The 16,422-nt window shown below is 47.4% G+C and overlaps 1 protein-coding gene across 1 annotated transcript; it reads right to left on the bottom strand.

Annotated features, from left to right (window-relative positions):
- Positions 1–1,130: 1,130 nt before the first annotated feature.
- On the bottom strand, positions 1,131–13,382 carry LOC125533016 (40S ribosomal protein S10-1-like). Its single transcript, XM_048696825.1, has 3 exons — positions 13,215–13,382; positions 1,830–1,878; positions 1,131–1,417 (listed from the first exon to the last, which is right to left on the bottom strand). The coding sequence occupies exons 1-3, from the start codon at positions 13,380–13,382 to the stop codon at positions 1,131–1,133; spliced, it is 504 nt and encodes a 167-aa protein (XP_048552782.1).
- Positions 13,383–16,422: the final 3,040 nt, after the last annotated feature.

The raw sequence follows: 16,422 nt of genomic DNA, 5'->3' as shown, positions 1-16,422 counted from the left end.
GTATTTGACACATTCCTGGAAGCATGCAAATACAGGCAATATTATTTGTCTAATGAAATACATGACATATTCTCCTCGCGTATTCTCCAATTAAACACTTGATGGTGGCTAGAGCGAAACAAACAAAGGGAGAGACAAGTCTTCACCTTGCAACAAGGGGACTCATACCCAGCCAAATCGGAACAAATTGAACCCGCGGCAGCAACTTCTATATAAAACATTTGCTCAAAACGATGCTCAAGAGGAAGACACACTTTCTCAACATTGCATTCCAATCATATAGAACAAATTGCAAAAATAAGAACAGTGGATAAAATCGTAGTCTAGATCACGCCGCAAAAAAACATCAAAATCATAGAACATATAGGTTCCATCATGATTTTAAGAAACATTGCGCTAGAGAAGTAGGCTTGCAATGCAAACTTTCTGCAAATGGTTGCAAAACAAACCACCAACAATCAGAAGAATGAGCATGTTAGTTAGACTATATGTGGCTACACACACAAAATTCAAAACTATAACTAAGGCGAGAGGGGAAAGATATGGGGAAGTAAGTGTCGACGAAGGACTCGACCATCTCCCTCCGCTCCTCCTTAGTCTTCCTCACCCGTGGCTTATTCTCCTGCGCCTGCATGCAACACTGCCCCATTCCTTCAGACAACCAGACGAGATGTGCACAATTGCCGTATTGTTGTTCAACGTACGAAAGATGCCTGTCAGGAAGACGAAATCAAATGAATAAGAACCCCACATAAACAAAGAGGTTGAACAATGATTCTACAAAGTATTACCTCCGGTCATAAATAAGTGAACTAAAACCACATCACTTATTTATTAACAGAGGGAGTGATATTCAGCTTCTGCAGTCAAAGGAGACCCGTAAACTCATTGCACACAGTTGCAAAAGCACATTATGCAATAGCAATACAACATTAGTGTGGGTGTGTGTGTGTGTGTGCCGCAGTTACCTACAGATCCTACTAAGCGAAGCCGGTAGTTAGGTTGTTGGTTTGGTACTTGTCGAACTAAAAATCTAGTGCATAGCTAGATGATCAATGAGGTTATATTCTCAACATCAACAGCAACCCTTATGCCCAAAACAGACAGACAGAATGATGGACATATTTAGCTCACCTGGGGCAGTCACCCGGTGGTCTAGAGCCGAAGGGGCGGGACGGGGGCTTGGCGGACTTCTTGAGGGTGTTGGGCACGATCTCAGACGGCAGGTTGAGGAAGGTGCGGAGGAACTCAATGTCGTCGTTGGTCAGGTACCAGTAGTAGTGCTGCCACGAGAAGGTCTCCCTGACGTACTCCTTGGACTTGAAGCTCTGCATGAGCTTGATGACCTCGAGGTTCAAGGCATCGACCTGGGGGTGCTTGGCCAGGTTGTAGTCCTTCTTGGCGTACAAGACTCCCTCTGCACACGCATCACAATAGATTCATCAGTAAAATCATTCAGTCCGTCCAAAGGAGTGGCATTCTTGCACACATCAAAAGTTGAAATTAGCACCAAGGAATTCAGTTAAGATGCTCAGACTACTGTAATAGTCAGTAGAATTCTTCCAGATTGCAGCTTGACATGAATAAGATTCTATAGTTAGGATGTTAGTGGTGTCCAAATTGTCTATGCTCGAACCTTGCAGCAACCGCGCATTAGAGCGAACTCGCTGCGGTCAATGGATGCCAAGAACACTGATGGGGCAACATGGTTAAAACCCTACGCAACACATGGATCGAACCCTATAGAAGAAGACTAAAGAGATGGCATCTGAATCCTGGCCACGGCCGGCGCGGTGCGTAAAATGGGCGGGGGTGGGGGAGGAGCTCACCCTGGAAGAGGTACTTGCAGATCTCGCGGCGGTTCTTCTTGGAGATGATCTGCGGAGGGAGACAAGGGAGGTCAGATTAGGCGGTTCTACGACTGGGGCAACCAACAGGGAGAATGTTGGGTCTTCAAGCAGTCCGGCAAGCTCAACGCCGAACATAAGGGGCGGGATACACCAAGCGAAGACGAGGATGAACCTCGCAAGCAAAGCATTGGGGAACAGAAGAAATTTCCACCCGAAGTTAATACGGTAAACGTGTTACACGTGATAAAGGGGAGAAACAAAGCGGCACTCCCAGATAAATATGCCCAAGGGCCTATCACCGCGGAGTTCTGCCACTGGCCATCTCAACCGATCACCTTCGACCATCAGGATTACTCGGCAAGTATCCGGCGCGCAGGATGGGCTGCTTTGGAATTAGATCCAATAATTGACAGATACCACTTCACACGAGTCCTGACGGTGGCAGCAGTCTAAACCTGATATATCAGGACACGATCCGCAAAATGGGGATAGACCTAACGAAAATTTGCCACAGCAATACTACCTTTAGAGGAGTAACGCCAGGCCCAGGGGCTCATTGCACGGGCTCCCTGCTACTAGAGGTTATATTCGGCTTCCCCGACAACTTCTATAAGCGAAAATTTAACCTTCCACATTGCTCCGTTCCAAAGTGGCTATCAAACATTACTTGGACATGAAGCTTTCGCTTGCTTTAACGCAATACCGCATTATGCTTCCCTCATGCTTAAGATGCCCAGTCCACGTGGCATCATTACAGTAAATGGAAATATTGAGCGATCCCTGCGCGCCGAAGAGAGTGCGGCTGCCTTGGCAGCCGCACACTAAAAGGCCCGACCAACTTAAGCATTCGATAGGTCGTCAAGACCACGGACACGGTTAGACGAGTCCGGCTCAGCTATATGTAATTCATACAGGTTTGATGACCACACCCCTATTACAAATACAAGGGGCTCAACGCGCGCAGACAAGTGGCAATTTTTACTCATCTTGAACTATACATGGTTTCTTTAAACCTACCTTTTTGCATGACAACTTTTCACCTAAGTTCCTCTCTTTTACAGATGACCGTCATGCTACACCCGTCCAGGATACGACACAACGGAGACACAGGCGCAGACGTGCAGCAGGGACCCGTTTCAAGGATTCTTTTCAGATTAAGACCCTGCGTAAACCTTTCTTACTGTCTCTTGTTGATACACATCCCTCGGATTCTCAGTACTATTGAGAAGGATGCTGACGTCTTGGCATGTGGCCACGTCAGACTAATGCACGTACCTGGACACCAGGGGCTTCTTACAAAGGGCACTGTTTAGGCCCGGTTTATACCATAAAGACCGAATACCTTAGAGAGTGTTCGGCGTCGCGAGTTTGGCCTTATATGCATCAGCTCCGAATCATGTCTTTGGTCAAATGTTGGGTTTGCCCGGCTCCAGTGTTGTGCTGCCTTACATTCCGCTCTATCGGCTAAGGTGGCACCAGGAGAACTACTGCGATTGTGCCCCGGTTCATCCGGACGAGCACCTCAGTAGAGAAAGCCGAAAACTGACTGTCATGATATAGCGTGAGACTGGTCAACCACTCGATGACCTATCGGAATGTTAGAATTCCTCCGCCTTAACGAAGGGTCGTTTCCCGGCCAGGCATGTACGCACCCCGAATTCGGGAGAGTGTGGAGCCACCAGGGGCTATATAGTAGCCCCACCGTCAAACTCCTACGGCTAAGTGAAAGTGTTAAAGCATTATAGTCCGGTTGCCTCGTTCGCTGCGCTATCACCTCCTTAATAGGACCAAGACTTTGGATTAAGTGTGAACACACGTCTTCTGTGAACACCTCCGCATTATATGCGTGGGGGTTGAAGCCGACGACTGCAATCTTTCAGGTTATATACATATATACATAAACGGCCGGACAGGAGGCATCATATTACTTTCAGGAAAAAGTATAAATACAGCCTTAATAAATTTCATAAACATTGTTTTTACAATGGGAATACATGTCACTCAAACATAATATTCTTCGAGCACTGGGCCTCTATCAAACGAGCACCCTCAAGAACTTCTTCAAAATAGTGCTCGGCAGCCACTCGGCCTATGGCTGAACCCTGCGCCGCAACAGTGGTAGCATCCATCTCCGCCCAGTATGCTTTGACACGGGCAAGGGCCATCCGCGAGCCTTCTATGCACGCCGACCTCTTCATCGCATTGATGCGCGGCACCGCACCAAGGAACTGCTGCACTAAGCTGAAATAGTTGTTCGGCTTCGGCTTTTCCGGCCACAGATGATCCACGACAGACCTCATGGCGATTCCGGACAATCTATTGAGTTCGGCCCATTCGGCAAGCTGATCAGTTAGTGGAAGCGGACGCTCTGGAATGTTAAACTGCGACCAGAATAGCTTGTCCACTTCACGATCTGTTTGATCTCGGAAGTATTCGGCCGCATTGACAGCACTCGCCATCAAATCCAGATATGCGTCGGCCGAACTCCACAGCCGATCCAGAGGGGCATACCGCGGATCTCCAAACTTCCTCCGCAGCAAAAAGGGCTTCCCAGCCACAATATCACCAGCTTCACGCAGCTCTTCCTTCTTTGCCCTCATGGCAGAGCGGGTGTCTTTGGCCGCTATCGTGGCCTTTTCGAGGTCCATCGCCTTCGCTCAGTTTTCTTCTTCAAGGAACCGGCAACGGTCGGTAGTGTCTTTTAACTTTACAGCCATCTTGACCATCTTTTCTTTGCTCTCGCAATGCGCGGCCTTCTCGACTCTTAACTCTTCGGCCGCCTTTAAAGCGGCCGCATTACTAATCCTTGTTTGTTCTTTGGCTTGGGCAAGTTCCACCCGAAGGGTCTCCACGGCGGCAGCTCCATCTGCAGTCACAACATATTAAAGATACTGGCATCACGCTGCTCTTACTATGTGACATTGACCGGAAAAACATTACTTACCATGTGCCTCGTCAAGCCGCTTGTTAACAAGCTCGATGTCGGCATCTGCCGCATCCAGTTGCCGCTTTAGTTCGGCAAACTCATTAGTCCGGCCAGCCACCGGAGCTTCCATCACCTGCGCATAAAGCGGTATGGTTATTACCTGGGACTACGATCCTCTGTTTGCCGCCGTTCTCGGTGACAACCAGAGTCTTAGGCGCTACTATCTACACAGGGCACACCTAAAAATGTGCGGTACCATCACAAATGTACATCATTTTACGTACCTCAAAGCCCGTCAGTAGACTCATAAAGGCGTCATGCAACCCGCTTTCAGCAGATGAAATCCTTTCCATCACCGTACCCATCAATGTACGGTGTTCTTCCGAGATGGTCGCCCGCCTTAGCAGATCCCTCATTGCGTCCAACCGCATAGCAGACGGCGCCGGACTCTTCTGTTTGCTCTCTTCAGGAGCCGGATGCTGGGGACTTCGGGTTACTATAAGATTATCTTCTGGCCTCACCGGATCCGGAGAGGCCCTCCGTGACGACACTTCAAGGTCGCCCGCTTCTTGAGCAGGGGAGTCCGGGGGAGGTGTTTCGCTCTCCATCATCTCCGGAAGAAGGTCCCCTGAAGACGAGCTCCATTGAGAAGGGCTAAGATCCGAACTGCGAGATAAACACTTCGGTTATTTTCCTCAGAAGTAAGGTAGAATATCTTTACTATTAAGTATTTTTTGATCACTTACGGCTCGTTAGAGGGCTGATCCCCGCGCGGACTTTGTGCGGCAAAAGCACCCTCCGAGGCAGGACCCTCTAGTGGAGACTTCTTCTCCCGTTTGGAAGCCTTGGTTTCCGGATCTTCAGAGGCAGTCCTCTTCCTTCCACGAAGCGAGAGAAGGTCAGATTCTTCCCCTTGGTTATCCTCCTTCACGGAGGCGCTCATTCCCTCGGTTGGAATTGGTAGCGATGGGGGCCCGCTTTCGCCCTCATTATTCCCCCTTTATCTTCCTTTGAGGGCTCCGGGCAAGGTGCTAGCTCGAGCATCTTTTCTACTACCTGATTGTCCAAACCCTCAGGAAGGGGGGCCGAACACCGAATCATCTTCACCTTTGTTAGTCAGTCCTGGTCAAAGAGCGATTTCTCAGAATGACGTCATGATAAACGAAAGACGGTGTGTTCGGCTAGAGGATTACTTACTTGGTCGGCGGTACGGTTGCTGCTCAGGCCCACGTCCTCGGTAGTATCCGGACACTCTATTTGGGGTCCGAAGAATGATTTATACATCTCCTCGTGCGTCAGGCCAAGGAAATTATGAATAGTGTGCGGTCCTTCTGGGTTGAACTCCCACATGCGGAGGGGGCGGCGTTTGCAAGGCTGGACTCGACGAACCAGCATGACTTGCACCACCATAACCAGACTGAAATCTCCTTCAAAGAGATCTTGAATGCGGCTTTGCAGTATAGGCACGTCCTTGGCTGGACCCCAGCTCAGCCCTCTGCTAATCCATGACATCAGTTGTGGTGGAGGGCCCGAGCGGAAAGCAGGGGCAGCCACCCACTTGGCACTTCTCGGAGCTGTGATGTAAAACCACTCTCGTTGCCATAATCCGGACACCTCTGGAAAGGAACCCTTTGGCCATGGAGCTCCAGCGATCCTGCTTATTAATGTGCCTCCGCACGCTACATGCTGCCCCTCGACCATCTTCGGCTTCACATCAAAGGTCTTGAGCCACAGGACGAAGTGAGGGGTAATGAGGAGGAAGGCCTCACATACGACAATAAATGCCGAGATGTGGAGAAAGGAGTTCGGGGCTAGATCGTGGAAATCTAGCCCATAATAGAACATCAAACCCCTAACGAAGGGATCCAGAGTGAGGCCTAGACCTCAGAGGAAGTGGGAGATGAACACAACGTTCTCGTTGGGTTCGGGAGTAGGGACGACCTGCCCTCGGGCAGGTAGCCGATGCGAAACCTCGGCGGTTAGGTATCTAGCCTCCCTCAACTTCTTGATATCCTCTTCCATAACGGAGGAGGGCATCCACCGGCCTTGAAGGCTAGATCTGGACATGATTGAAGGTCCGAAGCACCTAACCTGGGCTTTGGGTGTTAGAACTCGAGGCGGGGGAAGGATTCGATTGAGCACGAGAGGGAAAAAAGTAAAAGCCTTGTCCCTTTATAAAGAGGGTGAATATCAAGCGTCCTCCTAGTGGCCGTTTCGGACTTGCCTAAAATCTAGGAGTCCTAGGCACGGTTGGGTTACCCACGACCGTATTGATGAGAATCCCGTAATTAGGGGAACACGATCTCTGCTTTGACAAGACGTGTCAAGAAACCGCCTCGCGTTATGTGTGGAGCTGGTTGAAGAAAAACAGTTCGAATAATCACCGAGCCATGGCCTGACGTCATGTTGCCAAAGCGTGTCAGCAGATTAAGATTTGTGGAAATATTATTCTCTCTACGGTGGTATGTGGAATTTATTTTGCAGGGTCGGACACTATCCTGGTATTCAAACTCTTCTGTGATGTGTTCGGAGGAGGAACCCGCCTTGCAATGCCGAAGACAACACTGCGCGCCGGACTCATCGTCATTGAAGCCTGGTTCAGGGGCTACTGAGGGAGTCCTGGATTAGGGGGTCTCCGGACAGCCAGACTATATTCTTTGGCCGGACTGTTGGACTATGAAGATACAAGATTGAAGACTTCGTCCCGTGTCCGGATGGGACTCTACTTGGCGTGGAAGGCAAGCTAGGCAACACGGATATGTATATCTCCTCCTTTGTAATCGACCTTGTGTAACCCTAACCCTCTCCGGTGTCTATATAAACCGGAGGGTTTTAGTCCGTAGGACACGATAACAAACAATCATACCATAGGCTAGCTTCTAGGGTTTAGCCTCTCCGATCTCGTGGTAGATCAAATCTTGTAATACTCATATCATCAAGAATAAATCAAGCAGGATGTAGGGTTTTACCTCCATCAAGAGGGCCCAAACCTGGGTAAAACATCGTGTTCCCTGCCTCCTGTTACCATCCGCCTTAGACGCACAGTTCGGGACCCCCTACCCGAGATCCGCCGGTTTTGACACCGACAGAGACGTCGTCGTCGATCTAGATCGGGGAGAAGGGGAGAGAGAGGCGGCGGCGGGTGTGTTCTCGGGGGGAGGGGGAGAGAGAGGCGGTCGCGGGCTGCTAGGGTTTGGATTGGGCTGTTGAGAGGTGGACGGTTTAGATCGGCTACAACGGACGGTTCAGATCAGCTACAGTAGGGGTGATCCGTGGGAAGAGTCCTAATTGGCTGAGAAAATCTATGATTTAAAATAGTTTCCTAGTAATAAAAATAGAGGGGTTTTGTAAAGCAGCTATCAAAAATATTTTGCAAAAGGGAACTCGCAAATTTTCACTCAAGTTAGACCAAATTTTATGGGTGATCACCAATTTGTATGCATTTCTGATCTTTCTAGCTATTTTTAATCATTTTTCGAGTGCCCGAAATGAGGTTTTTTGTGAAGAACCTATGAAATAATTGTTGCAAAATTGGACCAAATCATTTTTCTAAGATACTAGGCCATATTTAATGCACAATTGATCAAATGGTTGGGTGTTAAAAGTTTTGAGCCACCTCTGGTGAAAAAGACAAATTTTCGCTGAATTAGTAGAAAACGGGTCAAATTTGAACTGCAGCTACCTCATAGTTTGCTCTTTATTTTTTTCCAAAAATCATTTATAGGTAAAAAAAGTATCTATTTAATCAGAGAAACACCAAAAAACTCCAATATTCAACCACTAGCTAGGAACGGTCATGCCCGCCGTTTTGACCGCATTTTGAAACGGGCATAAAAAATTCAAAAAATTCAAAAAATTGGGAAACCTTCGCATTGTGTCACTATATACGACCAAGTTTCCAGGAAAAATAATAAACTTGTAATATGGCAATTATTTTAAAAAAAGAGTTCTCAGAAATGAGCTATCACGCGTGAAGATTCAGGGCTTTCAAGTCAAATGATCAATCTTATGGCCACATTCATGGCATAGTTTGTTCAAATGATCTCATATTGTGCACAAGGGTGCATATTGGAATGGCAAACAATTTTGCCTAAGAAAGTTTTCATTTTCTTTGGACGAAAAAATCATTTTCCATTTTTCAAGTGCCCAAAAGGAGGTTTTTTGTGAAGAACCTATGAAATAATTGTTGCAAAATTGGACCAAATCAATTTTATAAAATACTAGGCCATGTTTAATGCACAATTGACCAAATGGTTGGGTGTCAAAAGTTTTGATCCACCTCTGGTGAAAAAGACAAACTTCTGCCGGTTCAGTAGGAAGCGGGTAAAATTTGAACTGCAGCTGCCTCATAGTTTGCTCTATATTTTTTCTAAAAATCATTTCTAGGTACATAAGTATCTATTTAATCAGAGAAACACTAAAAGTTTTCCAAGATTCAACCAGTAGCTAGGAACGACCATTCCCGTCATTTTGACCGCATTTTGAAATGGGCATAAAAAATTCAAAAAAAATCAAAAAATTGGAAAACCTTCGCATTGTGTCATTATATATGACCAAGTTACCAGGAAAAATAATAAACTTGTAATACGGCAATTTTTTTAAAAAAGTGTTCTCAGAAATGAGCTATCATGCGTGAAGATCCATGGCTTTCAAGCCAAATGATCAATCATATGGCCAAATTCATGGCATAGTTTGTTCAAATGATCTCATATTGTGCACAAGGGTGCATATTGGAATGGCAAACAATGTTGCCTAAGGAAGTTTTTATTTTCTTTGGACGAAAAAACCATTCTCCATTTTTCGAGTGCCCAAAAGAAGGTTTTTTTGTGAAGGACCTCCCAAATAATTGTTGCAAAATTGGACCAAATCATTTTTATAAAATACTAGGCCATATTTAATGCACAATTGACCAAATTGTTGGATGTAAAAAGTTTTGATCCACCTCTCGTGAAAAAGACAAATTTCCGCCGATTTAGTTGGAAGTGGGTCAAATTTGAACTGTAGCTGACTTGTAGTCTGCCCTTTATTTTTTACAAAAATCATTTCTAGGTACATAAGTATCTATTTAATCAGAGAAACACCAAAAAATTCCAAGATTCAACCACTAGCTAGGAACGGTCATTCCCGCCGTTTTGACCGCATTTTGAAACGGGCATAAAAAATTCAAAAAAAATCAAAAAAATGGAAAACCTTCGCATTGTGTCATTATATATGACCAAGTTACCAGGAAAAATAATAAACTTGTAATACGACAATTCTTTTAAAAAAGTGTTATCAGAAATGAGCTATCATGCGTGAAGATTCATGGCTTTCAAGCCAGATGATCAATCCTATGGCCATATTCATGGCATAGTTTGTTCAAATGATCTCGTATTGTGCACAAGTGTGCATCTTAGAATGACAAACAATATTTCCTAAGGAAGTTTTCATTTCTTTGGACGAAAAAACCATTTTCCATTTTTCGAGTGCCCAAAAGGAGGTATTTTTGTGAAGGACCTCCCAAATAATTGTTACAAAATTGGACCAAATCAATTTTCTAAAATACTAGGACATATTTAATGCACAATTGACAAAATGGTTGGGTGTAAAAAGTTTTGATCCACCTCTCGTGAAAAAGACAAATTTTCGTCGATTCAGTTGGAAGCGGGTCAAATTTGAACTGCAGCTGCCTCATAGTTTGCTATTTATTTTTTCCAAAAATCATTTCTAGTTACATAAGTACCTATTTAATCATAAATACATGGTTTGGTGGCGATACGTTGAGGTTTCGGCGGTGGCCGAGGGCCCCAACTCTAGAGCGCACAAACTCGCATGCCCGCCGCGTGGTCACCGCGTGACCGTGGCGTTGCCATGTGTTCTGGGCGGCCTAGGCATGTCTAGTGGGTTGGGCACTCCCCAGGTAGGTGCTAGGAAGAAAATTACAACATAATATTCTCACGAGGAGACCGATCGATGCTCAAACATGAATTAGCAGCCAAGTGTTTGATTACCGGTATGGGAAATGTACATGGCTAATGGGCGTGAGTTTTGGCTGAGGATGATCAGTTACTAAGAATACCGTCTTCACAAATTTTCAGCTTAAAAGGAGGAGCCTAGGTGGTACTTGCTTTGCAAACTACCACACTGGACATAAATACGAATGTTGAAGCTCAGCTCAAAATAATGAATGGATTGAGCTGGAATTTGGTGGAGGATGGTTATTTGGGCATAGGAAAGCACTGTAGAAAATGGATACTATTTGGACATGCCAAAGTGGTACTTCCTTCACAAACTGTTTTTCTAAACAGAATAGGAAAATGAATATTTTTGAATTATTTTTGAACTAGGCAAGGAAGGTTTTTTTACATATTTGACGAAGATATGACCCAAAGAATTTATGAGATTTTTTTGGGAATTTTGGGAATGACAGAAATATAGGTTGCTTCACAACCTAGGGCAAAAACTGCCACATGGACATGACACATAGGCAAAACTGATGAGGTGGCGCCTAGTCATAGCAACCCACCACAATTTACAAGGTTATGACCATCTATATTGGTCATGATCAGCTAGAAATAAGGCAACAGACCAGTGCTATCTGCTTTATGACCATTTCATGTAAGGAAATTACGACCTTTCTGACCAAAATGGTCGTTATAGTTTAGGGTTTGGAGCCCCCCAAACAGCTTTTGACCAATTGGTCTGAAATGGTCATAGATCTATGACCAATTCTTCCAGGGTCACTGACAGAAGGTCACTAGTTGACATATTTCTTGTAGTGCATCGTCGTTGTTCTCCTTTGGTGCATCCACCATGTACACATCGTACGAGGAAGTGGCCGTCCAGCGTTGGTGAACGGCGGGTCCCGGGCCTCTTCTTCTCCGGCATCGTCGTCCATACCGTCGATGTCATCGGAGCCGTAGTCGAGCATGTCGGTTAACTCTTCGACAATGGCTATGAAGTGGGTGGCAGGTGGGAAGCAAAATTCTCCATCGTCAGCCCCTAGTTCGGACCGGATATAGTTCGGCTGTGAGTCCTTCGTTAAGGACAAGTTTTTTTAATGAGTTTAGCACATCGCCCAAAGGCGAGTGCTGGAAGATATCTGCGGCGCTGAATTTGAAGATCGATAAACAATCCAGTTCGGCGTCCGCATGTTCACATGGTTCGGAACTTACGGCCGGAGGCAAGTCCGGAGTTCCGGTGGCACAGGTATCATATGAGATCAAGTCTATGTGCGGCTCCAATGCCGGGGAATCTGTGGCCTCCGTGGCAGGGTTGAGCCTTTGGTCCTTGGATGGCGCAGTCTGCTCCGGATTTGAGGCCAGAGCGGTTACGGGAGCTGTCTCCTGGATGCCGTCCGATGACAGATTTAGGTCATGTCTCTCGGGGTGGCCAGGAGTGGTAACCGCGGTCTCAAATCCGGCGAAGATCAAGTCTCCACGGATGTCCGCAACATAGTTCAAGCTCCCAAACCTGACCTGATGGCCAGGGCTGTAGCTCTCTATCTGCTCCAGGCGGCCAAACGAGTTGGCCCGCATTGCGAAGCAGCCGAACACGAAGATCCGTCCGGGTAGAAAGGTTTCTTCTTGGACATCGTCACTATCGATGATTGAAGGGGCCATCAAACCTTTCGTCGACGGCACAATGGAACTCTCAATGAAAGCACCAATGTCGGTGTCAAAACCGGCGGATCTCGGGTAGGGGGTCCCGAACTGTGCGTCTAAGGTCGATGGTAACAGGAGACAGGGGACACGATGTTTACCCAGGTTCGGGCCCTCTCTATGGAGGTAATACCCTACGTCCTGCTTGATTGATATTGATGAATACGAGTATTACAAGACTTGATCTACCTGGAGATCGTAATGGCTAAACCCTAAAGGTCTAGCTTGTATGGCTATGATAATGAATCTCTCTCTTTCCGGACTAAGTCCCCTGGTTTATATAGACACCAAGAGGATCTAGGGTTACACAAGGTCGGTTACAAAGAAAGGAATCTACATATTTGGTCGCCAAGCTTGCCTTCCACGCCAAGGAGAGTCCTATCCGGACACAGGTGCAGTCTTCGGTCTTCGTATCTTCACATCCCATCAGTCTGGCCCATAGTTAATAGGCCGGACGCCCGAGGACCCTTAGTCCAGGACTACCTCAAGGAGCGCCCGTAGTCAGGCCCTGGGGATGTAGCCATATCGGCGAACCTCATTAACAAATCTCGGTGTCGTGCTCGTGTGATTGCTTGGTCCTCGGTAGATCGATGGTGGCCTCAGATTTATTCTAACAAGTTGTATCATGAGCAAGGTTTAAGATCGAGACGGATCATGTTGATCTAGAGGAAGTATTGAGTTTGAGATGCAGTTGGCTGTGGTGGCCGGTGTGGTTCTCGGCGAGATTGGATCAACGGAAGGTTACGCGCGTTGCGGCGGTAGAGACGTGTGGCGATCGGATTGATCGGGCGAGCGTACAGGAGCGCGTGCATGAAGCAGTGAGACAGCACGCCGCACGGGCAGGCAGACAGCAGGTCGGTTGGTTCCATCGATGGGAGCTGCAGAAGCCCCGTGCGTGTGGGCAGCTGCCCCCAGGTGCGCACGGCTGCAGGCGGGCGAACCGAAGCCAACGCAGCTTGTGGGCATGGGCCTAGGACGTGCCAAGCTGGCCCAGATGGTTAGTTGTGTGCGTGCTTGATGGGCTAGGCCCTTGTGTAGCTGCGAGGTCAGGCATGATGCTGCTGCGCGGGACGTGATTGCCTAGGCTTAGTGCTGATATGATGTGCTTCGCTAAAAAAGAAGTGTTGATATGATGTGCAACACACGGGAGGTGAGATCTGTTTTGGACAAAAAGAGGACCGAGTCCTCATGTGACACAGAGAGGCAGGAGCAAATCAAATTGGTGAAGAAAAATCACGTGGTAATACACCAGGGGAGCATGGGCACAGGCAAAGCAATAGCCAGCATCGGGAATTGAGCTAACGATATTTTTCACACGGTCAGCTATACGAAGAATCATGGCGCCAATGGGTACCTGTTTTGAGGTGGAGAAGTTCAACGGGACAAAAAACCTTAGGTTATGGCACACAAGATGAAAATTTTGTTGGTGCAATAGGGATACTTGAAGGCGTGGCAGGAAGTGAGGTCAGCTGAGATGGAATTATCATGCGATGGACGGAAATTCACATAAGACGATTTGGGAGCCTCGAGTGTGTCATACAATTGGATAAGTTCGGTTGGGTCGGACTAGGCAGTCTGACGGATCGACGCAAGTCGGTTGGTATAGAAGACAATGTGGGATCGGCGACAACGACATAGGAGCGGGATGCTGATGGTGACCGACTTCTGGGGCGTGGAAACATGTGGCGCGGGTCCGAGGGCTTGTGTGGCTTCGACAAGACTATGGCGCGGGGTTGATTCAAGGTGGTGTACACATAGAGCTTGATGTCGACGGGGCGCGAGGGTGGACTGATCATCTACCATGGAGTCATGTTGAAGGTGGAGCTGGATTGAGGGGCTACGGTGTAAGGATCCAGGGAATTGAAGCCTATTCAGCAAGGGGGAAAAGCGAGTGACATGCAGTTCAGACTGGAGCCCAGTGGTCTGATGGAAGCGTGAAACTCGTCATCGGTCGGTGATGATCGGTGGTACTCTGCAGTGGGGGTTGAGTGGTGTGGGTTCGCGACTCTTGAGACTCAACCGAGACAGCAGAGGCTTGACGCGGTAATAGCAGCGTGGCGTGCGGTTATGCACGAGACATGGAGACGGGCCAGGGCTCTAGTGGTCATACATGTGATGAGACAACTGCGAATTTGACTCGGGGTGACTACAAGCAATGGTGAAACTCCTTCAAGTTTCAGATAGGCTGTCAAGTAAGAGCGGTGATGTTGAGTTCAGGTAACTCTTCTATGTGACACCCAATATGTGAGTTGTTCACTTTCAGGCAGGTCAGTGATCGGTGTGTGATGGCGTTGGACGGATACTCTGAAAGTTGGGAGCACAAACTAGAGTGACAAGGAACTTAATTTTGCTCGAGTGTTGGCTGTGGTCAAGAAAAGGAGGGACTACAAGTTATAGGTGGAGTCACATGGAGTCTTTGGGAGTAGCAGCGGTGTTCATGGCGTGTCTCAAGTCCAATGTACGTGAAGATTCGACGCATGGATGAATCCAAAGTGGTGGGGAATATTCGCCAAGGTGAAGTTTGTTAAAGTTGTGTTGTGTTTAGATAAGATATGGAGTCATGTCCTAATAGGACACTTGTATCCTAGGCCTCTCATATATAGCGGGGGTAAACACACGATATAACCTATGCCAAACATAATAGCACATGAATGCAGGGGAAGCCGGCGGCATGTGCCGACGTCCAGGGTGACCTAGTGCGGTATTTTGACAGTGTTACAGGGAGGAGCGCCCGTAGTCAGGCCTCGGGGATGTAGCCATATCGGTGAACCTTGTCAATAAATCTCGGTGTCGTGCTCGTGTGATTGCTTGGTCCTCGGTAGATCGACGATGACCTTGGATTTATTCTAACAGCAATGGCAAGAAAATAAACATATTTAGAAATCCAAAACAGTGCAAAGGGCATAAAGAAGAGCACCGTGGGGGGACAGACCATGGTGGGAGAACAACAAGTTGAGAGGCATAGACACATCTAGTTTTTTTAAAATATAATACAATTGAAGTCGCTCACATACACAAGTATATATTCACTCATATGAACACAAACACGCACACCGACATAACATCTTGAGGTTTTACGAAGTCACTACAGACATTTCGTAGTCGACGGAAACCTCACCTCTCACTAAACGAATATCACCGAAAGGCTTAAATAAATCCAGAAATAATACAAACACTAATGACACATCGGTTAGCCCAAAGGGTGTTCACCGAAATTTCGGTTTATATATTGTCATTAAACCATGGCATGTTATCGTAGCTATTGTTGTGATCGAAAAATCAATTTCGGACCAGATCACCCGGACTGCAGGAGGAGGGAGCTCATACTAGGCCGGGGCGGCGTACAAGATGTTCTTTAAGGACACTCCGAGCACAGGCCACGGCATCGTCATCTGGAAAGGCTGGGCGCCGGGCATCGTCAAGATGTTTGCATGGCTGCTATACAACAACAGAGTCTGGTGTAATGACAGATTGCAGAGGAGGGGGTGGCCAAACGGTTACTTCTGCGGCCTCTGCTTGAGACGTCTTGAATCTTCGCTGCATCTCATCTGGGACCGCCCCTTCTCCAGGATGGTGTGGAGCACCGTTGCCACATGGAGCGGCTGCGAGGCGCTGGGCTCAAGCCGGCGGCCTGCCCACAATTCTCTACAGCATTGCCAGTCGATGATCAGCCGCATGCCGGCCGGCCAGAGGAGGGGAGCCAAATCGATGGCCATGCTGGGGGTTTGGCACATCTGGAAGGAGCGGAACGCATACGTTTTCAGAGGAAAAACGGCACAGACTGATAATGTGCTTCAAGCCATTAGGTTTGATCTTCAGTCTTGGAGGTCTGCTGGTGCCGTATGCCTAGGGCCTCCATTCGGGGACGCACCTGTGAGGGAGTGACCCTGTGCTGGGCGTCTCTCGACGCTGTCTTTTGTTTTTCTCTCTGCTCTTGTGAGCTTTTTCTTTTTATCATGATCACGTGATCCCCGCATGTTTCCCGTATGCTTCCTTCTAAATCAAT

Source organism: Triticum urartu, chromosome 1 (genome assembly GCF_003073215.2).
Source record: "Triticum urartu cultivar G1812 chromosome 1, Tu2.1, whole genome shotgun sequence".
Taxonomy (NCBI): domain Eukaryota; kingdom Viridiplantae; phylum Streptophyta; class Magnoliopsida; order Poales; family Poaceae; genus Triticum; species Triticum urartu.
Note: the sequence above shows the minus strand (reverse complement) of the source record. Positions and strands in the feature narration are given on the sequence as shown.

What these genes read in the sequence shown, in the direction of transcription:
- LOC125533016 (XM_048696825.1), bottom strand. Translation starts at nt 13,382, where the DNA reads ATGCCCACAAGCTGCGTTGGCTTCGGTTCGCCCGCCTGCAGCCGTGCG. An exon ending in TGCTTCATGCACGCGCTCCT is followed by an intron (nt 1,879 to 13,214) that starts GTACGCTCGCCC and finishes CTCCCTCCGCAG; the next exon opens with ATCATCTCCAAGAAGAACCG. An exon ending in CTGCAAGTACCTCTTCCAGG is followed by an intron (nt 1,418 to 1,829) that starts GTGAGCTCCTCC and finishes ATGCGTGTGCAG; the next exon opens with AGGGAGTCTTGTACGCCAAG.